At 33.4% G+C, this 26115-nt stretch overlaps 1 protein-coding gene across 12 annotated transcripts in view; it reads right to left on the bottom strand.

Moving 5' to 3' along the window:
* The window catches only part of MYCBP2 (MYC binding protein 2), a 261302-nt gene that overhangs the window by 147841 nt on the left and 87346 nt on the right, over positions 1-26115 (bottom strand). For 9 of the 12 annotated variants that reach the window (XM_076009352.1, XM_076009354.1, XM_076009358.1 and 6 more), the window contains 6 exons: positions 24258-24365; positions 17340-17459; positions 16342-16423; positions 8582-8699; positions 2143-2347; positions 1364-1517 (listed from right to left, as the gene is read on the bottom strand). In XM_076009352.1, the coding sequence (XP_075865467.1) occupies positions 1364-1517; positions 2143-2347; positions 8582-8699; positions 16342-16423; positions 17340-17459; positions 24258-24365 (787 nt within the window). The other 3 variants (XM_076009357.1, XM_076009359.1, XM_076009362.1) reach the window with 2 other exon arrangements.

Genomic DNA, 26115 nt, shown 5'->3' with positions numbered 1-26115 from the left:
GGTAACTAAGTTTCTAATACATTGACTTGTAAACAGTAAATAATTGCAGAAAATTCTATCTTTACACCTACTCTCCTCTCTACCCTCTCCATTCTATCCTACAGTAATGACTTTAACCTTGGTTCTTAGTACCTAATGTCTTCATAAGAATGACTACAAAAGACCACTCATATGTAGTCTCTTGTTATTTAATGTAACCTCTACAATGCTGCCAGGGAGATCTAAAAGCACTATTCAACCTAATTTTGGTCTCTAGGTCTCCTCACAAAATGCCAAAATAAGAGTAACCTGGTCAGCAAGTTGGGAAGCACTTTCTTCACTATGAATGCAGGCCTCATTATCAACCTCTGTTTTGGAACAAGGAAGAAAATGATCAAGGAGCTGACAAGGCATTTGAGATCATCTGTCCCCAAGACTTGACTGGCTGATGGAAATGGGCAATCAAAGCAGGAATGGGCATTAGAAAGAAGACAGAGAAAAGGTCTCCTCCCTCATGACACTTCAACCTTTTAACTTACCAGAAATCCTGCCTACTAAGGTTGGACACAAGAGAAAAGAAAAAAGTGCTCAGTCCTAGAATGAGCCACTCTGGTAATGGCAGGCTACACCTCCTATTAGTATCCAAACTAGAAACACTGAGAAGGATAACTTTTTTATTTATTCATTTGTATATAAAGCACCACAATACATTTTAAATAAATACAATATAATTTCTTTTTTCAGTCTCTTGTGTTCCTTTATTTGTCTCTACATTTTTATAATTTCCAGAGTTTAGCCCTACATTTTTCTACCAACATGGGTATTTTGTTATGGACTTTCCTAAAGGGCAGGCTTAATTAATTACCTTCTTTATTCTGTACTGTCTTTGGCATTATTTCTTCTATATAGTTGGTAATAATTAGATATTTATGGGAACAAGAAATAGAATGAATTCTATACAATATAAACAGGATTGCTAACTAAAATAATTAACAATAGAACTCTTAAAGTAAAACTAACAAATATAACAATAGTAGCAAACAGTTCTATAGCACCTATTACATGGGTCTATTATTATTATCCTCATTTTATAAATGAGAAAATTGAGGCACACAGAGTCAAAGTAACTTCTTCAAGGTGACTGATAAAGCAAACTGTGGAGCTAGGCTAAACCTAGGCAGTACGGCTTAAAACACATACTCTTAACCACTATGCTATATTATAAAGGCCCCTGGTAAATCACTACAATAGAAATGTAGTTATTAGTTAAACAGGAGGGTTCTGATGTGCAAAAGGTCTGCTTGTACATGAATTTTATATTACCACAAGAGTATAATTTGATCGAACTTATTTACTATTCTATTTTACAAATGGAGATGCTTACCTCCAAATTACATCATACACAGGATCAAGACACACACCAAATCCTTGCAGATCCTCTTGTTCTGAGTCATTAAAGGTTTTACAACTCCCATCCACTTTATTTATCAGAAGACATTTAAAGGGAGGAGGTTCTGATAAAGACGCAGGTACCAAGCCTTGGGGAAAAAAATACTTATGTTTAATTTTAGTATGCATTACCCTTTTCTATTCCCCTCAACCCATCAAGTATTATTATCTCCATTTCCCAGATAAAGAAGTTGAGACATAAAGATGTTAAGTAACTAAAAAATCTTTAAGGGGGAGAATTAGGACTAAAACCTCAGGGTATCTAAATCCGTAACACATGCTCCTAATCTCTATGCTATACCACTCTATATAATAACTATTCATAGTAACATGGACACAAAGTATGAATTGATAACCTGGTCTTAAAGAAACTTCAAAGTTTGATTTATTTAACCTCTCATAAAGATTAATTTATATCATTTATTTAACAATAAACAATAGAGAAAATCCTCACTCCAATATAGGTTTTATCCTACTACCATTTAGCTCATATTTCCACCACTGTCTAGCTTACTAAATACTCCGGTTTCTAGATCTCTCAATTATTCCATGCTTTCAGCACACACACACATAAACACAGACACCTAGAGACTTCCTTTAAATTTCTTCCAACAGAAAGAAAACAAAAACCTAGGAGACTGTATCTCATTATAAGGAAAGATGAATCCTTTACTATTAATCAATAATCAATAATTTGTTTATTTTTGGTATTACCTATTATGTGTTTACTAGCAAAAATTTCTGACGTAGCAAGTACGTGAGAATTAATAAGTGCTTCATCAATTCGTAAGAAAGTCTGGTCCCCACTTGCACCTATCCAAGTAGCTTTTCTTCCATATTTTGATCCAATATTAGGCATGGGAGCTGGCTTTGCATTCCAATATGGCACATCCAAAATTGGTCTGCCCAGTTGTCCTTTCTAAAAGATTAAATACATCATATTAACAATATTGCTGTATAAACAATCTATAATGTTTATAAAGTTAAGGAGACAGGTGATAAAAACAGCTCTATGAGATCTTATTCTTCATCAGTTGTTTGTTTTTTTAAATAAATAGAATACATGTGAAACTTGGACCAAATATTTATAAAGCAATAATTTCTATTGTTCCTAGAAATTCTCTCCCCAAAAGAGTACAAAATTCATTATTTTTTTAAAAATTGAAATATTTTCTACACAAGAAATCTCCTGACATATTAAATACTTTGTCTTCACCTACATTTAAATGAAAAGTATGATACATATATATTAAAAATTAGTATTACATATTATTCTTTTAAAAAATCACTTTGACATTGTAAGCTGACAGTACAAAAGAAAGTCCCTATTGAACTCATATGATCTGAAAACATTTGAATGCAAGACCACAATAATAAACACCAAAACTGTAAATATAATTAGCATAGTTTTTACATGATGTGTTAATAAGTTATTTCATTTACATTTTAAAATAAATAGCACAATCAATAAGGTAATGTCTTAAGTAAATAATGGTTAACCACTTAAAAAGTAAGGCTGTCTGCCTGGCATGGTGGTTTATGACTGTAATCCCAGCATCATGGGAGGTTGAGGAAAGAGGATCACCTGAGGCTAGGAGTTTGAGACTAGCCTAAGCAACACAGGATGACCCTAGTCTCTATAAAAAGTAAAAATTAAAAAGAAAAAAGAAAAAGAAAAAAAAGTATGGCTGTCTATAGGTAACTGGTTGGCTAAGAGTTTAATTTAAATAATAATAATAATAATAATAATAAGTTTCTCACTACTAAGTCAGTAGCTAAAAAAGAATAAAAGAATGTTAATGCTGAATTGGTAGATATTCATCCACCCCTGGCTCAGGAGCTTTCTCTCCCCATAGCATTCTAGAACAAGAGAGCCTGGGGCACTGCAAACACTCTGGTCAAATTCTCATCCAAAGACCACACTTCTATTGAATTCTCTATTATTTAAAACATTACAGCAAGAAAAGAGTCACAGACTGATTGCAGAAGCAACTGAACTTCAATACTTGGGCACAACCAGGGAAAGAAAAAGTGGGAAGCACTTGATCAGAGAACTAGTTAAAACATTCGATGTTTATTCTCACCCTCTTTCAATGTCTATCCTTATTTTTTGACAAAGAAAAAAAAAGAAAGCATACAAATGTGAACAGTAATCAAATTACATTATATTCAGGACTATACTCTGCTTTTGGAGAAAACAGAAATTAGTTATATTTTTCATGACTATTTAAAAATATATGTATTCCCTTACTACCAAGCAACTAATGTGAAGAAAAGCACACCTATAACTAACAATATGATATATAGATCCAAAACTGTGATAGATATCTCAACAGCCCCACAGGACTCGTACTGTGGTCATAAATAAGCCACACACCCAAATTCATAAAAGTTCACAACTACTATGTTTCCCCGAAAATAAGACAGGGTCTCATATTTATTTTTCCTCAAGAAGACACCCTAGGGCTTATTTTCAGGGGATGTGTTATTTTCCCCTCAAAGCCTCAGCTTGCAGCACCCACAGGATGGCCAGGACCTGACAGGGGGAGCTGACCTTGTTGGTGGGGCTGCCCGTACCTTTCCTGTGGCCTCTGGGATAGCAGCTGTCACGATGGGGCAGATAAGAAGGGCTGCTCATCTTCTTTACCTCTCAGTGTCAAAATGCATGGGTTGTGCAGATGCGCTGCCTAGCCACGCCCATCACTAGGTCTTATTTTCGGGGTAGGGTTTATATTGTGCAAATGCTTAGAAATCCTGCTAGGGCTTATTTTATGGGTAGGTCTTATTTTCGGGGAAACACAGTAGAACTTATTGTTTGATTTCAAACCTTGCCACTCAGAATTCCCTCAAAAGACACAAAACCAACGGGCAGAGCAAATAAATCTACACATGACTCAAACCTTCAGCAGTACTAACGGACAGGGACAGAAGATATCATGATCTTTAAATTTCCTGTAACCAGAAGAAGAAACCAAATTCCAAAGTTCTCTCCACCTACCTGCCACTGTAAACCTGAGAGTGTGGAGAGTATGAAAGGTGAGACTCTTAAGAAGGAAAACAGAGGATTAGTTTTGCAGGATGTGGAAACAACCCAAGTGCCCATCAATACATGAGTGGATTAATACAATGTAGTATATGTATACCATGGAGTTCTACTCAGCCACAAAAGACAATGGTGATCTAGCACCTCTTGTATTATCTTGGATAGAGCTGGTGTCCATTCTACTAAGCAAAGTATCACAAGAATGGGAAAAAAAGCACCACGTGCACTCACCATCAAATTGGCATTAACTGATCAACACTTATGTGCACATATAGTAGTAACATTCATTGAGTGTCGGGCAGGTGGCGGGAGGAGGAGGAGATGAGTATATTCACATCTGGTGGGTGCAGTGCACACCATTTGGAGGATGCATATGCTTGAAGCTCTGATTCAGGTAGGAAAAAGGCAACATATGTAACCTAAACATTTGTATTCCCATAATATGGTGAAATAAAAAAATAAAAACAAGAAGAACAGAAGAGTGTGGAGGACTTAGAAAAACCAAAGGCAAAAGCATCCACCAAAAAAGAAAGTCCAACATCTAATGCTGAAATACTAAATATGGTTTAGGACTTGTAGGTTCACAGTACCAACTATAGGAAAGGGGCTTGAAAGTAAGCAGGACCATTTCTCAGCCATCGGACTGGCACAAATGAAAAGATATGACAACACATTCTTTTGGCGATTCTGTGGAGAAACAAGCAGTGTTGTACATTGCTGGTATGAATGCAAAATACAGGGGAATTGTTAAAATTTCACAAAACTACACAGGCATTATACTTCAACTCAGCAATCTTACTTTTAGGAATTTATCTCAAAGATATACTTTTAACAATATTCATTATTATCATTGCTAAATATTGGAAACTATTTAAACATCTAACCATAAGAAACTGAATGAATAAACTACCGTATATACACATAATAAAGTATTAGGCAGAGGTAAAAAAAGAAAGAAGGGCTCTATGTACTGACTAATATGGACTGATTTTTAGGAAATAAAGGGAAAAGAGCAAAGTGCAAAAGAGCATATGTAGAATATTACCTTATGAAAAACAAAGAAGGGAAAATAATTATGTATGTGTGAAAACAACTATACACACACACACACACACACACACACACACATAGCCATGTGTCACTTAACAATGGAGATACATTCTGAGAAAAGCATTGTTAGGCAATTCCATCACTGTGTCACATCAGAGTGTACTTACAGAAACCTAGATGGGATAGCCTAGTTTACCACTAGGCTATATAGTACGGCCTATTGCTCCTAGGCTATAAACTTGTTACAGCATGTTACTGTACTAAATACTGCAGGCAAGTGTAACACAATAGTAAGTATTTGTGCATCTACACACACATAATCATAGAAAAGGTACAGTAAAAATACTTATCATATTCTTATGAGACCACTGTCATATATGCAGTCTGTCACTGACCCAAACTTTGTTATGTGGCACATGACTGTACATGTATACATACACAAACACACACACATATATAAATAAATAAAATAGTGTGTGTATGCTTATTTATTCATTTTCACAAGAAGGATAAACTGGAAAACAGTGATACTCATTGCCTACGAGTGTGGAGTGAAAACGGTAGGGAAGCAGGGATGCCAGGGATGTGGGAGGAAGTGACACCTACCTGAGTGTACAACTTAACTTTTGGAAACATGTTAATCTTTCATACATTCAAAATATAAAATAAAATTTAATCAAAAGGTATGTGGAGGGAACTCTTAAACTAAACTGAAAATAAGCTGAAACAAGTGAACCCAACTCTGTTCCAAAGGAATCACTGAAAGTGGGTGAGAGAAAGAATCTAGGTCACTTGTGTACACAGTGCTTGACTATATACCTCAGTCTTGGGGTAAGGAGAGAACAAGAGCAAGAGTAACAAATCTAGGACTCCTTTTAGTGAGTTTCGTTTTTTTGAGCTGGTATGGGCAAAGCAAATGTAAAACTAATTTAGACATATTTTAGGAATGGGTGAAAAATAAATGTATTGATATTGTTAGGAACAAGGATTCTTAGTGTGGAAAAAAGGATATATATATGGAACAGGACAAGGTAAGAAAGAACCCTATGGGAATGGACTGAAATTGAAGGTAACAGTGAGGGTTTGTGATTTCTAAAATACATATATGTATGTATTTATGCATATATATGTACACTGGGCATGCAAAGACATCCCATATTAATGAACACATCTAGCGCCCCACTGGTATCTAATACTATTCCCCACCGAAAAGAAACAGGGTTCTTGAAGAAATGGCTGATTCTAGGACTGATACAGGGCCTAAACAAGATAAACGTTGAACAACTTATTATGCCAGGAAGAAAGTAAGTGCTCAAAAAAATGAAGGGCATGTCACAAGAACATAGGAACCAGCCTGAATGGACTCTTACTGCCCAAATCTGAGATAATCTAATCATTCAAATAAAGACAATAATGAAGAAAATATAAATATCTGAGTCTCAACTAATAATAAGTAGATCGATAAGAAAGGAGGGCTCTTGCTCCCAGGACATTGCAAAGTGCCTACTGGTAATTGTGGAGATGGTGCTGGAGTTGGAAAATCATTCTGCAAACATTATAGTGAAAACTGGTTCAGGTAAAAGCGATTAACAGATACTAAATCTAGAGGGAAATTTTGATGAGAAACAGGTATCTTGAAAGTATCAACCCACAGCTTGCTTATTAATTGCAAAAAAGAAAACAGTAGAGGAGTCAGACAACATTTGACCTGGTGATAAAAATTTATATCACCAATGAGTAACAGATGGACATTCTGTACCACCAAATGTGATGTGCTGTGATGAAACACAATATCACTTACAGAGTACTTTTATTTTGGGCTGGATGCACATCTAAAACTGAATCTAAACATGAGGATATATCAGAGAATGAAAATGAGGAACATCTAACTAAAAGAGGACTATCATTTTCTTCAAAAATGTCAATGTCATAATAGACAATAAAGAGCTGTGGAAATGGGAGAAAATAAAGGAGACTAAAGCGACATTACAAGCAAATGCAATGCCTGATCCTAGATTGGAGGGAAAAAAATACCAAAAAATAATTATTGAGTCAATTTACAAAATACAAACTAAAGTATTTAGGTATAAAGGGCCATAATATATGGAACTTATTCTTAAAGGATTCAGGGGGGAAATGTTTTATATACACACGTATATGTGCATAAACACACGTGTGAAGGGATTCGGGGGGGAAAATGTCTTATATACACACATACAGATGTATACACATGCAATGTGTATAAGAGACAGTATATATGTGTGCAAATAATAAAGCAAATACTAGCTCAAAATGTTAACAACAGGTGAATCTGGTTAAAGAGTACATGGGCATTCTATGCACTATTATTTTTTTAACCTTGCTATAAGTTTGAAATCATTTCCAAATAAAAGAAAGATTGTTTTACAGTTCACATTTACAGTTTTTAAAAATCAAAAGTTGTAAATTACATCCAAGAGACTCAGGTTCTAGAGTTCTGAATAATTACCCATGTCACAGATGGTACAAATTTTATCAAGTCTCACAAAGATTTTCCTACTATACCCAAATTATACAAATTCTTAGAGCATTTTCACTCTTTTCAAGCTTTGGCAGGGGGTGGGGGGTTAGCAAGTATACAAAGATAGACAAACAGACATAGAGAGTGGGAAAGGAAGAAAGAAAGTACAATTTTAAACAAATCTGATAATAAAAAAATTAGGCTTTTAAAAAGTTCTAAAATAGAGTTCTATATCTTTAAAAAGTGAATCTTTAGAAGACAGATGAAAATTAATCTTTCAACAGAATTAGTTCTACTGAATGCTTACAGGGCTTTGATCTGGAATGAACATGTCCAATTCTAACACAGCTGTTAAATTCAATAAATTCTAACACTGAGCTAGAGAAGAAAATTATTTCAAAGAATATCATTTAGGTTTTATGTATATTGGAGGTGGAGGCAGGAAATATGCAAGGATTATATTACAAGAATCCATAGGAACCAGAAAAAAATAGCGAATGCAGACAAATTATAAGGCAATGGTATAATGCAATATTATTAATGTTTAAAAAATTCCTTACAGAAAAACTTCCAAATGTGAAGACCTGTCCATCCATTAAAAGTACTGCCGTATGGTTGCTGCCTGCAGTGACTTGTGTGCTAGGGCCTGGCAATGCTTGAACAAGAGTGGGACATCCCCTGGTTTAAAAAAAAAAAAAAATTAAGTCAATTTCTTACAAGACTCAACTGAAATAAAAAACAATATGTAAACAATGCCATAAGGATAAGGAGTTGAAAAGATAAAAGACACTAATAAGAATATGCAGTAAATACTTATTTAGGTGCTTGGTAAACAAAGATGAAAAAGACATAGTCGCTAGCTTTAAGGAGATCATTGAATACATTTTCTAAATTTAATATGCTAATGATGAACGTATAAGTTTTAATTTTTCTGAAAGACTGGTGCTACCTTTATTAAAAAAAATCCTGTTACCTTGTACACTGAATGGCATGTTCAAAATCTCTAGAAGTATTTGTTGGATGAAATAAAGACCATGCAATGCCCCAACAAGAATTCAATCCAGGAACCAGATGAAATAACTAATTTTATGGCCCTCTTGTTTAACTTTTATCACTAAGTTATAATTTTCTACCTTAAAATCATACTCAATGAGTCAGACTATAGCATCATGAGAGGCATTACAGCAGTGGCTATGATATCAGCCTCTAGAGCCAGATTGAGTGTAAATCCTGGCTCCCCCACTTAATAGCAATGTGACCGTGACTTTAAATAAGTTTTTCATCCTTTTTGTATTTCCGTTTTCTCTTTTACAACATGGAAAATAACAAGCAGTATCTACCTCCTAGGGTTCCTGTAAACCATAAAGAAGTTCATGTATGTCAAGTGCTTGGATCAGTGTCTAGCACACCATTAACAATAAATGGTAATTATTATGATAAGTGACATCCTACTATTCTTTCCTTTTATTAGACATTTTTAGTAACAATTATCTGTAATTAGAATAATAACCATTATAGAATTAGTCTACACATAATAAGAGAGCTCTTTTGAGATAATGTAATTATAATACTTTAAATTTTTTAGAAAATTATATAAAATATATATTTTTTAAATGATTATTGAAACTGCAGTGAAAAATTAATTGGAAAGGGGCAAGATTAGCACCTGAAAACCTAGTTAAGAAAATTTCACAATAGTTTGGGTAAGTCATGATGAAGGCCCGGAACTAGGAGCAATGCGAAGTGAAAGGGATGGTGAATTTGACAGCTACGTAAGGAACAGAACAGATTTAGACTTGGCAGATAATCAATATGGGGCAAAGAAGATTTTTTGCTTAATCAACACAGTAGATGGCGGTAATATTCACTTAAGCTATAAGAATAAATGAGATCTAGGGAGATGATTCAAGAGAGAAAAGAGAAGATCCTAGTTTTCCTTCAGAGTCTCCTCTAACACTTTAAATATGGACAGGTGAAGAAGAGCTCACAGACATCTTAGGACACACTAGAGAGGAAGAAAGAATGCTGGGAAACTGTGATGTGAAGAAAGTCATTGAAAGAGAAGATTTCAAGAGTGGGAAATAAAGTACATGCCAAATGCTCCAAGTAGACACACAAGTAACCACTTAATTTAGCAGAAGAAAGTCTCTTTGGTACAAGTTAGCACCACACTGTAGCAGACAAGGAGTTAACAGTTAGGTCAGAGAACATGCAAAATCTCTAAGAATCCCAGCACTAAAGGGAAAAAGAAAGGAGAACCAACAGCTAAAGAGAAAATGAAGTTGAAGGAGAGTCTTTGTCTTTTTAAGATGATAGAGATTTGAGGACTTTAAAAGATGAGTAAAGATAAAGAGGCTAAAGAAATAGGTAACAGAGGACAAAAGAAAAAGAAATCAATACCTAAGGAAAAGGCAGATAGGTTTTCATAGCATGACCAAGACAGGTCTCTCTTTCACTATAACATGAGGAAAGGAGCAGAGAGATGGTAAGGATGCAGGTAGGTTTGCAGGGTTGTGGGGTTTTATTTTTGTTGTGATATAAATGGAGGTCCTAGCTAACAGAAAGAAGGAAATGGGTGAGTGGAGAGTTTGAAGATTAGAGAAAAGGTATATGGTAGATGGACCACAAATACCTATATCAAGAGTTTTCAGCCTAGATCTATAGGACTTCTAGGAAGTTCATGAGTGAGCTTCAAGAGATCTGTGAACCTCCTACATTTGTAAACAAACTTTTATGTGTATATTCTTCTATTTTTCTGGAGAGAGAACCCATATCTTTCATCAAATTCCCAAAAGGTCTTAAAACCAAAATTGTTCAAAACTATACAAGGGGAAGATTACTGCTCATTGTATAGGAATTGACTGAATCTGGAAATTATGTATCAATCTGAACAGTTATGGTGAATTCTTTCTAGAAGCCTAATTGTAGGCACAGAAAATACAGACAGGTTGGTTCACGCTTGAAGTTTTACCATGTCCTCATAATGGGAACAAGAGGGTGGAGAAAAGTGAGGATACTGGTAAGCGTATAGGTGAAGAAACTAACAATTACTAACTTTTGTAGGAAATAAAGTAGAAAGGGTGAAAGAATAAAAAAGTAGAGGGTTGTACAGAATAAAGTACTGATGAAGTCAAAGGCAAATAAAGAAGGGCTACATAACAAAAGAAACTGTCATCAGATTATGGATATTTAAACCTAATAATTCAGAGTTGGAACTCTGCTAGATCCAGCATGGGGTCATGAAAAGACATCCCTTAATGCAGAAGTAAAGTGCACTTGGTATAGGGTGTCAAGATAAGAACACTGTATGGGACCATTCAGGTGGATACTGAAGTCACTCCTGACTGTAACAAGACAATCGGAGTAAGAAAACACTCTAAGTCAGATGCTAAATTTTCAGTGAATAAAAGGGCAGTGACTAAAAGATAGGAAGGTGATAAAAGGAGAGTTGCTCGTCTGCAGTTTACAAAGCACTTTCACAGAAAGTGTATCACTGATTATCAAATAATTCTATGGGGAGATCTGAAGGGCTTAAAAGACTTCCCCAAGAATTGGTAGCAGGTCTTCTAGTACATAGTTTTTGAACTCTTTACATGGTATTAGTGAGTCCATTTATTCAATTATTTGGAAAACTGAGGAAGAACAGAAAAGAAAAATTATTTGTGTCAGCACACGTGTGTGCACACCAGGCACTATATAAAAATTATATTAATTCTACAACAATCCTATGGGTTATGAAAACTAAAGCTTAGAGAAATTACAGTCACATAGCTGGTAAGAAGTGAAGCAAAGATCTGAGCCTTGCCTACATGGTTCCAGACACTATGATTGTGTAGCTTATTAGTATAGGAGGAGGGCAAGACAACAAGATGAAACTCAGAAACATTATAGGAATTATCAAAATCCTACTGGAAAAAGGAAAATAAAAGCATCTAAACTATTTTTTCCCAATTTACTGAAAATGGTAAAAGAATTTAGAATTCAAAAATGCAGAAGCACAGTAAACAAAATAAATAAAAAAAAAGAAAGAAAAAAAGAGGGTTAGTAGAGTTATGTCATGAGTCAATGTATAAAAGCCCTCCTAAGTCTCTTGACATTCACTTTAAAAGGCAGAAAATAACAGCTAACATTCATTGAGCATTTACTATGGGTTGCCGCTAGGATCTCTAAGTCAGTCACCTGTATCATCTCACTGAATTCTCACAGAACTTTCTGAGGGAGATAAACTTACTCCCATTTAACAGAGTAAGACACTAAGACACAAGAAGATTAATTTGGCCAAGGTCACACAACTACCAAGTGATAGAATCAGGACCCAATCTAGAGACTGAATTCAGTCATTTTGGCAATATAACACATTAAATAAAGAGAATATCAATAATATTTTCCCATATTCATCATCATGCACATAATATTTATCTTAATCAACACATTACTGTGTGCTATACAATAAATTCCAGTTAATAGCATTTGATTACTAGAAACTTTTCAAAAACACTCTCCAACTGTATACTTTATCTCACTAAATATCTGTAAATGCTTTATTTAGTGGTAGTTAATATGTATGCTTTGGAGACTTTGTTCCTCTTAGGATGTTCTTCTATGTAAGTGATCAACTCCTTTCTGAATTAATAAAAGAGTTCTTGGTTCCTGCTTTCCAAGTCCCACAGAGAGCCAAACAGTGCTACAGACAGCAGTCGTCTTGATGAACTTCTAATCCACTAGGCACAACGTGTAGGTGTGACTATCCTGTGTTATCCAGTTTGGCTTTGCCTGTGCACCACATGTAATCAGTCTTCCAGTTATAACACAATTAATGGAACCTGGAGTGAAATATTCCATGTTGGTAAAGAATAATTTTGTGCAGTTAAAGCCAATCCCACCAGGGTTTAATCTTCTTAATAAATTCTGATATTTTGTTTCGAGATGAACAGCTATCACATTTAATATTTCATGAAGATGATAAATTCAAGCTATTCAAAATATTGAGAAAAAAAAAAAAACACCAAAAAAACCCCCCAGAATATTGAGCATATTGCTATGATATTGTCATCTGAGGAAGTTTGGCCTGAAACTAACCTATATCTCTCCAGACTTCCAAATCAAAGAATTGTGTTTAATGGTATAACCAGGACCACAAAGCAATGTTTCTAGATAACCTCTTCATTTTAAAAGCCATCATGAGCACTTTTTCCTTTCAACAGCCATTACACCTCAATGTGGTATGGCAGGATCTTGTGCTTATGTAGCTCATGCTTCATAAGATGAAGATAAGTAAGATAACATAACCTGAGGATTATGGTTTGATTACAGTCATGATTTTCACTATTTTGCCTCCCACTCAATCATGATTCATGAAATATAGCTATTCGCCAATTATTTTCTTTGGAGATGTACTCTTTCTGCTGCACATTTTCTTTAACTGCAATGCACTAAGATCCAATCTTCTTTAACTGCAATGCACATTTCTCAGTTTATATGGCTCACAAAATAATCACCAGCTAAATAACAACAACAATAATGGCAATAATGATAGTAACAATGAACACTCTTCTTCTGGGTCATAAGTCTTCAATGAGAAACAGAACAAAAAGTTATCAAGTTCTTCTCCACAGAAATTACAGATGTCCATCTGTATCCTCAGGGGATTGGTTCCAGAACCCCTTGCAGATACTGAAATCCACAGATGCTCAAGTTCCTTATATAAATTGGCATAGTATTTGCATATAACCTGTGTACATACTCCTGTATATGTTTAATCATCTCTAGATTATGTTTAATATCTAATATAAAGTAAATACTATGTAAACAGTTGTTATACTGCATTGTTTAGGAAATAATGGTAAGAAAAAAAAAATGTCTGTACCTGTTAAGTAGGCCTAACCATATTTTTGATCCATGGTTGGTTGGTTAAATTCACGGATGTGGAACCCATGGATACAGAGGGCCAACTGTAATTACAAGCCCTGATTCCCTTCTGCGTATCAGTCATGTTATTTAATTTTAAAACAAAATATTTGTTGGCTTCTAACACCTGTGATAATAACTGCTTAACCCTTCAAGCCATTGGTATTCTGTACCACCCAGCAGTGACAACTGATAAAGTAATTCTGCCAAAAACATTTTTTGCTCTATTTGCAAGCACAATATTTATCATTAAATATTTGTGATTGAGAGTTTTATAAACCTCTTGATAGTAGTGTCAATTTGTATGCTTGCTGAACCTGTATTTTTAATGAGAAGTTCAACTCAATAATATCTTAATCATCTCTTATCATTAGCAACAAAGAGGACATTCCCTTTCATTGTCATCTTCTATACAGTGCACATGGATCTGACCCTGTCACAGCTCTGGAGGTAGACAGTGGTTCTTATCCTGGATGCACACTAGAATCTGTGGACCTTTTGGAAAAAACTCTGATGCTGGCATACCATCCAGCACCGCTCCCCAACCCCTCACCCTGCCCCACTCCCAAGTCTCCCAACACACACAACTCTTAGAAATACCAGATGCAGAATCCAGGTATATTTTTTAAAGTTTCCCAAGTGATTCAAATGTACAGCCAGGGTTAATAAGCACTACTAGTCTTTACCATGTAAATGGCAGAATTTCATCCCTGCCATAGTAGTGGGGTGAGATCAAAATAAAGTTAAAATTTTAGATTTCATTTAATGACTAGGGAAAGAGAAGTGCTCTTATAGAAGTCCCCTTGATTCTAGAAGATACCTTGTGACTACATAGGATAATAAGGCAGAGTAAAGAATAAAAAAGAAGTGGGATCTTATAACACATTGAATTGCTGAGTCAAGTCTAACCTGAAGCTGCCCTACATCTCTCTAGACTTGATAAATAAGCCCCGTTTCCATGGTGAGGTAGCCATAAATACAGATCACTCAGATCTCCTTCAAGACAATTTGGGAACAGAGCTCAACGACACCCTCGGGTGCTGTCCCTTCAGATCCACGAGGCCATTTGTCCTTGGGATGCTACCAGCCTATGACTGAGAACAGCGAAGGTATAAATGCTGGCCCATTCCTGTCCAATGCAGGCCTCCTCCAAAGGTATTCTCAGTTTGGGGACACCCTATTGGCCTTGCTGAAACCCCTCTAAGCTACAGCATAATCTACACTTTTCCTACCAAATCCTCCCTTCCTCCTCTTCTTTCATGGGAGTCAGACCTGTATTATGTCTGAAGGCTCTCCCTGCCTATGCTTGCTCTTTTCCCCTTTATCTTTCACAGGAGTTTATCCCTTAGAAGTTCTCTGCACATCTAATCCTGTCCTGGCATTTGCTTCTTGGAAGATATGAACTAATAAAGATGGATTTTCTATTACTTTTGACGAAAAGCATTCTGACTATATTATGTAGAGTATGGACTTGGCTGCTGTAATGAAAGCCAAAGTAAGAGAGACTTAGATAAAAATTTACTTCTCACTCAAGCAGTGTTCAAAATTGTAAGGTGCTGATGTGGCAGTTCATGGTGTCAGGGACCCAGGCTATTCTTTTCTTTTAGCTGTGCCATTCTAAATACCTGGTCTCCAACTTATGATCTCATGATGACATCTCCAGTTCCTGCCACCATGTATGCATTGCAGCCAGCAAGCTGGGAGGGAAAAGGGGGAAATGGAGAGGTATACGCATTCTTTTTAACAGAAAAATTCCATAGGAGCACCCATCCATTTAGTTCACATGTCCACACCCTGCTACAATGAAGGCTGAGAAAGGTGGACTTTAGCTACATGGCCTTGTCATCAACTACAACTCCACTATCAAATGAAGTAGGGAAGAACAGATATTAGGAAATGACTACTACCAATCTATAATCTTTTACTATTTGCAATAAGTCAAAATACTTTATCAGAGAGAACAATAGGTTCTGTCTGAAAATTATTCAAACTCTTCAGCAACTCCATGTTAATATTAGAAAAAAATTTCAAAACAGACAACATCAAGGAATATGATTGAATCCACTAGTGACTTTTTTAAAGAACACAATTTGGAAACAGTCACTGTCTTTTCCCTTGCCATGTACAGACTTTAAAAAGAAAATAATTGTTAAGAATATACTTTCAAATTTAAAATGTAAATCTGCTTTTCTCCTAAAATTATAAAATCAGTTATCCCTACAAAATACTCAACTACAAAATCAGAAAACACCTATAATTCATGGGCCACACTTTACCAAACAGTGGTATATTATTTTAACTCTAGAAATACATGTTTAAGAAGAAAGAGACAGAGAAGGAAAGAAAAAAAAACAAAAACAGGAAAAGAAAAGAAAAAAACAAACCAGTATCTTCAAAACAAGTTAGTGAGTACCTGGAGTTGACATCTCCATGTCCCAGCTGCCCATGCTGCCCATAACCAAATGTATAGACATCTCCATTTTCCATTAAAACCACTGAAACCAAAATACATAGCTTTATTTTTTCCTTATATGTATTTTATATTTCTATTACAATTATACTAAAAGAACTACAATTGTCACCATTTAAAATATATAGACCCATAAAATAGGCAACTGAAGCACAAATTTATATTTACTGAAAAGTAAATATTAGTTCTGCAAAATATTTTTGTAGGTCACAAAAATGCATAATACTTTTCATAATGCATACTTTAAAATTCTTACAAATGCCATTCAGTAACATTAATAATTAATAACACATAGAGGTTCAGGTCAACTGTAAAATGTTAATAATTAGTAACTATATATAAAATATTATTCTCCCATATCTAGGGTAATTATACATAAGGGATGAGTTAAGGCTCTTCACAATTATGTACATCAATGAAATGGCAGAACTTTAATGTCTGTTAATGCCTTATCAAATATTCCTCAAAAAAAATTTAACATTTTTTATTTTTACAAAGGTTGAACAGTACAACCTAAGCTATCTAACCCAACTGTCAATAATTTACTAAGAATTTAATCATTTTCTACATTTAAAAAATAATTTGTTGATGTGTATTTATCACTGAACAGTAACAAAAATATGGGAACATGTTATGAAAACCACAGCACTATAGAATTGAAAGAGATTTTGGAGATTTTTTTCATTTTCAGTAATTTCTTGAAATGAATTATAAAATAAGTCTATAAGAAGGCAGATTAGAAGTCAGATCTCTGGACAAGTACCTGTTCCATCATGCCAAAGTTTTAAAAAGAGAGTCTATAATAAATAATAAAGTTCTTGTAGATTTGAGAGCTATTGGCACACTACCGCTTTAACAAACTACATTTGTCAAAACTAAACAAATAAATTATTTAGCACAATTGTAAAAATGTAATTATACCCTAAAGTTCCAGCTGCTACCTGAATGGTGAAATCCACAGCTGACTTGGACTGCCCGGAGCTCACAGTCAAATCGCACGGAGCCTGGAGGATATGTTGTGATTTTGCTTGCATCCTTTTCTCCTCGTTCTCCACTTCCATCTGTAAGTGTTATAATTTGTAATAAGCCATTATTCATCTTCAAAATAAAATTTTAAATCAGTTTACTATGGAAGAACAAGAGCAAAATGTTAAAAGGAGTAAAGAAGAAGAATCTGCAGCTGTTAGAAGTGACAGATCAAGAATCTACTTGCAAAGAAGCAATTTTGAAAAGATATATTGTGTATTTGTTTGCAAATATCACTAAATCAATAAAAACAAAGATAAGACCTTGTTATGGACAAAACCTTATATAATGAAAACAGGTCAATAAGTTATAGAAACAAAATTTTTAATGTAATAGTTCATATGGAAAAATTTAGTTTGCATAAAAATAACTGCATGCAAAATCATTTAATAATTATTTTAAACTTAGTGATATTGTTAGTACTAGCATTTTTAAAAAAAATCCCTGGTGCACTCACACATGACTTATATTTCCTACACAGATTTTAGAAAGACTACAGTGTCTACCAGTACTGCTAAACTCAATTGAAATTTAAAAAACTAAAAAGACTAAAGAGCTTTATTCAACATATGGTAGTTCAACAGCCCACTTTCATTCATTGTTCCTGTCCCACCTACCCTTCAGCCATTCTGCTTTGTGGTCTTCTCCCAGCCCCTACCAGTACTCTCAATCCAACATTCTTTCTGCTTTCACTCCTTCTTTCCTCCTCCCTTATTTTTATAACTTCCTCCATTAATTAAGCTTGCTTCAGGCCCTCTCTCCACCCTGATTTTTACATTTGACTGTGAATTTTCTGGCAAGTTAACCACAGCATCAAAAAACATACTTGAGAATATAAAAACTTTTTTTGGAATATGTAAACAAGGAAAGCAACTTACTTTTCCTGCCTTAAAATTATATAGCACTAAAATATGACCTTTATATCATCAAGATTCAAATTCCTTGCATGCAGAAGAAATGTAAATCTGGAAGGAATTTCAAAAGGTCAACTAGTCTAAATCATTCTCTTGGTATAGCAACTGTAAACAACTGTGTATAATACGAAGATACATATGTGAATCTATAGTCACACACTTTTAAATTTGCATTTTCATTCCCTTTTAGAATGTTAAGCAAAATAACATCAAATCATTTTATGTTCAATTTATTCTTTCTTTTTTATCTAACCTTTAGTAATATCCAGGTAGGACAAAGATGACCTAAATTATGACTTCCCTTTCTGTAACTAAATGACTACCACTTCAAAAAGCTTGAAACTCTTTATAACACTAGGACAGTAAAACCTCACTAATTCGGAATAACATAGCACACAGGTAGGGCCACGTGACTTACTGAAAAAGTCTTAATCATACAGAACATTTAGGTAAAAATTCAGTTTTGTTACCTTCAAGCAGTACAAATTATAGATTAAACTAAATGCTAGAATAAATAAAATGTGGTTACCTACTTTATATTTCAAAATAAACCAGTATTACAAAAAAAAAGTACCATAAACATAAAAATCCTTTAACATACAAGAATTAACTGCTGGACCCAGAGGTTGAAGGCACGTTGAAGGAATCCTTCATTTCTTGAGCCCTTGGTTTGAAAAGCTAGTGATTTTAGACAGGTTTCCCCTTATAAGTATGACCCTGAAAATTCAGAGGAAGAAATTATTTTGAATTTTTTACTCAAAAAAGATCATAAATACTGCATCTGAAGTATCATAAATTCTGAATTAGTGAGAGGTTTTACTATAATAGGATAAAGAATATGATTCCTCTTCTGCTAAATTATCTAATGTGGGTTTGCCAACTTAAATAAAAGAATGGATGGTCTAAAAAGAAACAAAATAATCACTCCATCCAAAATGAAATATACTCTTAATTCAAAGTCTCTTAATGATGGAAAGACAGTGGAATGCTAGCTAAAATATACACAAGAGCCTACACACACACAAAAATATGCATCTTCCAAAGACTACTTAAATAAGATACCAGATGTAAAGAAATTTTACAGCTTTAAACTGGTAAAAATATCTAATTATTAAAACCAAATCTGATTTAACAAAGAAATTGTATTCATATGATTTTGCCAGACTTAACTAAACATTTCAAGTATCATTCCACTTTATATAAATGTATTGATGCCTAATTAGAAGCTTTTACCTTTGAATTTAGCATTTTGTCCCTCCCTTGAATCAGAGATTAAATATAGACACAAATCCCACAATAGAGACATAGCATCAAGGAAGGGGGGGGGGAAGTCTAGTAATTCAATAAAACCATAATGACTAAAAGAATAGTAGCTATTTTAGAGGCCAAAATAATGCTATAAAGTGTGTTCAAGTTCATCTAAACAACCTATATCTATACAAAACAACTTCTCAATTATAGATAGTGAAAATCTTACAAGCAAAAACAGGGATGAGGTTCTTGATCATTATCAGCAGCAATAGCAGAATTAAAAATACATATATCTGTGTCTGGTATTTGATGTTAAATTTTGAAATTTTTTAACATTTATCAAAGAAAAAAGGTACTTTAATATGTAGCCAAAAATCAGTGCAAATTTAAGAATTGGCAAGTGAAATTCAATAAGATTACTGAATAATGAGCTTGAACAGAATTAAAATATTAATGAACAGCAATAGGACTTAATTTTAGGTCTGTAGAAAAAAATAGATCTGAATAATCTTATAATTGGCCATTTAAGTATGAGCACATCTGTAGTTTCCCTGCACATAGATGAAATAGCTCCATATTTTATATATATATATGTTTATCATGTGATATTGAAACTGTAATAGCTATAAAGTTTTGGCAGCTATGTATCTAAAATATTTGGTATGAATACACATTATGTATGTGTGTTTACGTGTACGTGTGTAAACACATAAAAGAGAAAAGATTCAGTATCTAAGAGACTAAACTTAATTTTAATGTTTACTTGAATCTACACTTTTTTGGGTAATCTTATAGTTACATGTCTCACAAAAACTATCACAAACGCAGTGTGTCCTTAGGTAAATCATTTAAACAAAACAGCAGGAGCAGCTGCAGTTTACTAAGCAATGCTCTGTGTTAACAAAATACTATAAAAATTTAAATGCCACAGAGAATAAGTGCTTGTGGGTAGTGGAGCCTCAGGACTTAGACTGGAATCCTGGCTCTACCACTTGCTAGTTGTATGACTACTGGTACTGGATCTCTTAGTCTTACTTTTCCCATCTATAAAATAGAAACAATGGTACATAACTCACAAGGTTCTTATAAGAATTAAGTGAAATAATGTATGAAAAGTGCTCTGTCAATATTCACTATCATTGCTTTCTTTAATCAATATAGCAACACAATAATATACATATTGTTTTTCCATTTTACAGATGAGGAAACTAAGGCTTGAGGGGCTAAGGGGTTAAGTAACCAGCCCAAAGTCATAAATGGTGGAGCAAATTTGGAGCTTGATCATAAATAAGGCTCATATATTTTACCACCACCAAATGGTTGACATCATATATCTTTTGCAAAAATGAACTACATCTTAAAGGAATCTCAAATTTTTGTATCTTTAGAATAATTCTAAAAGAGAAGGCAAAGAATTCCATTCAAAATATTAAAGCTAGCATTCATGAAGGATTTCTATGGGTAAAGATATACACATACATACATCTACACACATATATCTTAATTGAATTTTCATAGCAACACAATCTGTTAGGAATCATCTTTCTTGTTTTTAAAATAAGAAAACTGAAGCCAAAGAGATTAAGAAATTAATGCACAGTCATACTGTTCTAGTAAATGACAAATTTAGGATTAAAATTGAGGCCTAATTCCAAAGGCTATACTACTTTCATTATACTATGCCATTTACAAACAGAAAACAGGTGTAAAATACACCTAGATGTTTATCAGCATGCTTTTGGATTTTCAAATCAGTCCTTTAAAACAGATTTCAAGACTATCTCTAGAAGAATTCAGATGTTCATAACTAGGTATACAACATGAAAATCTTTTTCTATGTAAAGTACTCACCAGCTAAAACAAATGTTAATCCAGGTATCTGTTTGAAATATAGTATGGCCACGTTTTAGAATAACTTACTATATTTTATATGGAATTCTATTTATTGATTCAGCCTATATATTCTATTTTCCTCTCTTCAAAATCTGCCTGTATAGGATGGATTCCATGATCTTCTCTGAATTCTCCCAAGTCAGCGAGAAGCTCTCCATCTTTCCATCTTAGAACCTACTACTGTTAAAATAAATCCACAGTTCTTACCCTCCATACATCCCCACAAAAAAGGTATAGTCTAAAAAATTTTAACTATCATCATCCTACAATTTGTATCACATACTAAATGTAAGACAGAGCATAGCAATTAATATTGTGAACTTCTCAGTGGAAAAACTGGAAGACAGATTACGAAAAAGAGAAAAATACATTTAGAAAAATATTTGTTAAGACTATTAAAATATATACAGGTTGAGTATCCCTGATCCAAAATGCTTGAGACCATAAGTGTTTGGGATTTCATTTTTTAATTTTATTTTGGAATATCTGCATACCATGAGATATCTTGGGTATGGGACCCAAGTCTAAACACAAAGTTCATTTATATTTCATATACACCTCATGGACATAACCTGAAGTAATTTTACATAATACAATATTTTCAATAATTTTATGCACGAAACGAAGTTTATGTACATTGAAACATCAGAAGTCAAAGATGTTAGTCACTATCTCAACCACCCATGTGGACAATCTGTGGTTGTTTGGCATCACCACCATACTGCCTGTGGAAAAGATATATATCGCAGCTGAAAGGGGCTGGGAGGGTCCTTTTTCCTTACCCAACACATGAGGTAGGTGTGATATTTTCCACTTGGGGGTGCCATGTTGGCACTCAAAACGTTTCAGATTTTAGAGCATTTCAGATTTTGGATTTTCAAATTAGGGATGTTCAACATGTAGTCAGAGTAAAAGTAGTGAATGGAGGGATGATTAAATGACAGGACAATGGATGTAAAGGGTTAGTAGGTAGACAGAAATTAGTGAGTAGCAAATTAATACTCTACAAAAAACAGAGTACCATTTGATAAATTATTATTTACATTGTAAATTCACTTTTGAAGAGATGAAACTTTCTCACCCTATAAAATATAAAATCCAATAAAAAATGGACTTACACTGTAACACTACAAAGTAGGTCCTTCCAAAGAAGGTGCCACAAGTATACAAAGAGCCTTATTATAAAGTAACCCTGTGGCAGACAAACTGAAGTAGGATTAGCTATTGTTGAAAAATTACTATTGCTAAGCATTATGAAATACTGGAAAATGTCTGCTTTAAATTTATAACCTTGGTCTTCACTTAGCATTTCATTTAAAAATCTGGAAAATGTAAAGATGCTTGTCTATAAGAGCTGAAAAGGTTTTAAATTGTTTCATGAAATGTGAATATTTAACCTCAAGTAGTCTTGGGAAAACCCCACTTTCGTATAATTGGGGAGGAAAAGACACCAAAAAATATGTTCTAATAGTGACATTAGTGGAAATCATAAGAAATCAGAGATTCTGGCAATAACTAGAATAATTTAATTGCATAACCCAAATATTATTCCTTAGACTTAAATATTTATGGCATTGTTACAACACTCAGTAAATAAGGCAATCACAAATTTTACTATGGCTAATTACATTAGATTTAAAACACTTTCCATTTTTATTTCTGAAGAATATATCTAAAGTTGTGCTCTCTTTTTATGCTTTTACTAAAAACAGGAGTTTTGTCTGTGTTGTTTACATTTTTGCTGTGAGTAGCAAACTGGAAGATTGAGAAAGGCAAATAAAAACAAAATTGATTATACTATAGTGCATGTGAAAGTTAAAAAAACTAACTGTAACAGATTGGCAGCAAAAAAAAAGATACAAACATTAATTAATTTGTTTATATGGAATATGTGTTTTTAAAATTTCCTATTCTATTTTGCAGGACTTATCTTACGCATAGAAAATAGTAACTGTAAGCTGTGCTAGCCAATGAACAGCCTCTGGTTCAAATGCCAGGCTTCAAGGCAACATTTATATATAAATTAACAAATTCTTTGAATTAACTATGTCCTGATCTTAGTTGATCCATAATTTGTGGTTAAAAGAAAATAAGCACACTTTAAGAATATTTTTAATTAGCCTAAAACTCTGAAATCTCAATAACACAGAAATAGATTCCTACTCCCTCATGGGCTAGGTTAGAACTCTGACCATTTGCTGAGACTAGAGCAAGTCAACATGACTCACACTTTGCTTGCACCTATCTTTACTCAACCTGCAAATATCAAACATTTGTACATTCATGTATGCTGTATATATCAACTTTGATATTAAAACAGTGGAAAAGTGTAATGGCAATCTTAACTTATAACTTTATATACTGAATTTAGTAATTTTGTTAATTCTAAAGCATATAAACAGCACTCAAAAATTTTAAGAAAGGATTATAAAAATGCCAGATCACAGTCATCTAAGAACAGATAATAAAGGATAAAAAATAGAACTCAATCATTATTTTTTAACCTTCCTTTATGAAATTTGAAAAGAAATGGAAAAGAAAAAGACATACTGTAAAATATCTTCTTTATTAAAGTTAACAACAAAAAAATGAAATAAGAAGCATGACAGTCACTGACAGTATCATTTTCAGCACGTTCTTTCTCCTCAGGCTATATAATAATGATAGAAGCAAAGTAAGAAGAATTAGGTCTATACATTTTCCCAGAGACAAAATTCAAATGAGTGGAAGAAGTTGGGAAAGTATCCCACCTAGTTGATAAGGAAGACCAAATACCTTTGTGCTTGTCCCGTTTATGCTTTAGCTGTGCTGGATGGGATCTGAGTCTGGCTAGAGCCTGTTCTCGATGGTTCATAAAAATAGGACCAGCAAATACAAGGGGGCCTGAGGAGAAACATTTTGTATGTGCATAGAAAAACTCACAAAATGAAAACACCATAATGAATAAAAATAATTCCAACTAAAAAGCATAAAAATGTATTCTTAACTGTTTTGGACATTATACTTTTCTCCCACCCCAACCCTCCAGCCCCAACCATAACCTATTCACCATTCCACATATACACATCAAATATAACTTATAAAGTACAAATCCTAGTCACAGATAAGTTCAACTCAAATATATCAAATTATCTTACAAATATTTTTAATATCATATATATTTTCAAAGTCAGTAAACCATATATTCACTGGAAACAAGTATCTTTCCTATTGAAATACCAAAACTAATTTTTAAATTAATCAGTAAATTTTAACATGATCTTCTAGATTTAATATCTATATAAATCTTGATATAAAATGAAGGGAAAATATTATTGACTTTACTACATGTCACAAGAGAAGAAAACCAGATGATCAAAACAAAACAAAATAAAAAATATCTATCACACACACACAGAAACAAAGATAGCCTCAGCTTTACATTGACTATGAAGAGAGGCATCTAACTCAAATAACATTTTAGGAACATTAACCATCTTTTATTAAATCTCTTCTTTTTGAAGTACCAGTGTGTATGTGTGTGTGTGTGTGTGTGTTTGTGTATACACACACACACACGAACATACACAGATTATAGTCATTTTGGTTTACACAGTAGTTAAGAGAAAAGAATCTACAGCCAAATTAATTTTAAAAAATTTTAAAAATCACTTTTCTCCATTAACATTTAGCTTGAAAAGAAAAAGAAATTAAGTTATACCTTAAAATTTTAGTTTTTTTTCCTTATAGAACTAAACTACAGTTTTCTTGAGTTTTAGTAACATCAAAAATGTCTTCAAATCTGAAAACACTCTAAATTTGACAGCAGTAATTGAAGAGAATTATTACAGTATACAAGCACTGAAAAATTTTAATTTAAGCAAGTTTTTTCAGAATTCTCCATTGATCTTCAGTTTAATTTTTCTAATGATAGGAAAAATTGAAACCACTGCCCTCTAAGAAAATTTGACAAATGTCAAATTAAATATCAAAGTACCCTTCATTAAACATAAAAAACAAGTAGAACAAATACATTTCATTTATGTTTCTGGTACAGAAAAAAATGCTAAATAGCACCAAATCTATAAAAAGCCAAGAGTAATATATTCTATGACTATCACGGATAGAAATATGCTAATTTAGTATTAATAGAATAATTAAATATTATTTCCCAGTAATGCATGACCAATTATTTTCAAGCTAAGATTATATAAACTGAGTTCCATTTCCAAAAATGTAATAATACTGATATATTTCAAATATGAAGAAAAGTCAATTCCTTAACATGCATTATTATTTTTTAACTCTTACTAAAGCAGATAATACAAATTACCCTAAAAAATACTTTTCAACCACACAAAAGAATTGTAAATATTTTTTTGGCCGTCCATTTTCCTGGAAAGAGTTATAAATATTACATTGTATTACCATTTTCTAACTTCTACGTGAGAATTATTTTTCCCCATTAAAATATATTGTACCTGTAATATTCGTTATTCAGCTTCTTACTAAATTCAACCTTTTTCAAATCTTTCAAAGTATAAATGTAGAATGCCCATAAGCAATCATGCGTAAAAATTAAGGCTATTAGACTCTAAAATACTATTGTATCTTATGGGCTAAAATAATGTTTCTTCAAATATAGCTCATTCAT

This window comes from Microcebus murinus, chromosome 13, assembly GCF_040939455.1.
Source record: "Microcebus murinus isolate Inina chromosome 13, M.murinus_Inina_mat1.0, whole genome shotgun sequence".
NCBI classification, from domain to species: domain Eukaryota; kingdom Metazoa; phylum Chordata; class Mammalia; order Primates; family Cheirogaleidae; genus Microcebus; species Microcebus murinus.
This window is presented reverse-complemented; position numbering and strand designations above follow the sequence as displayed.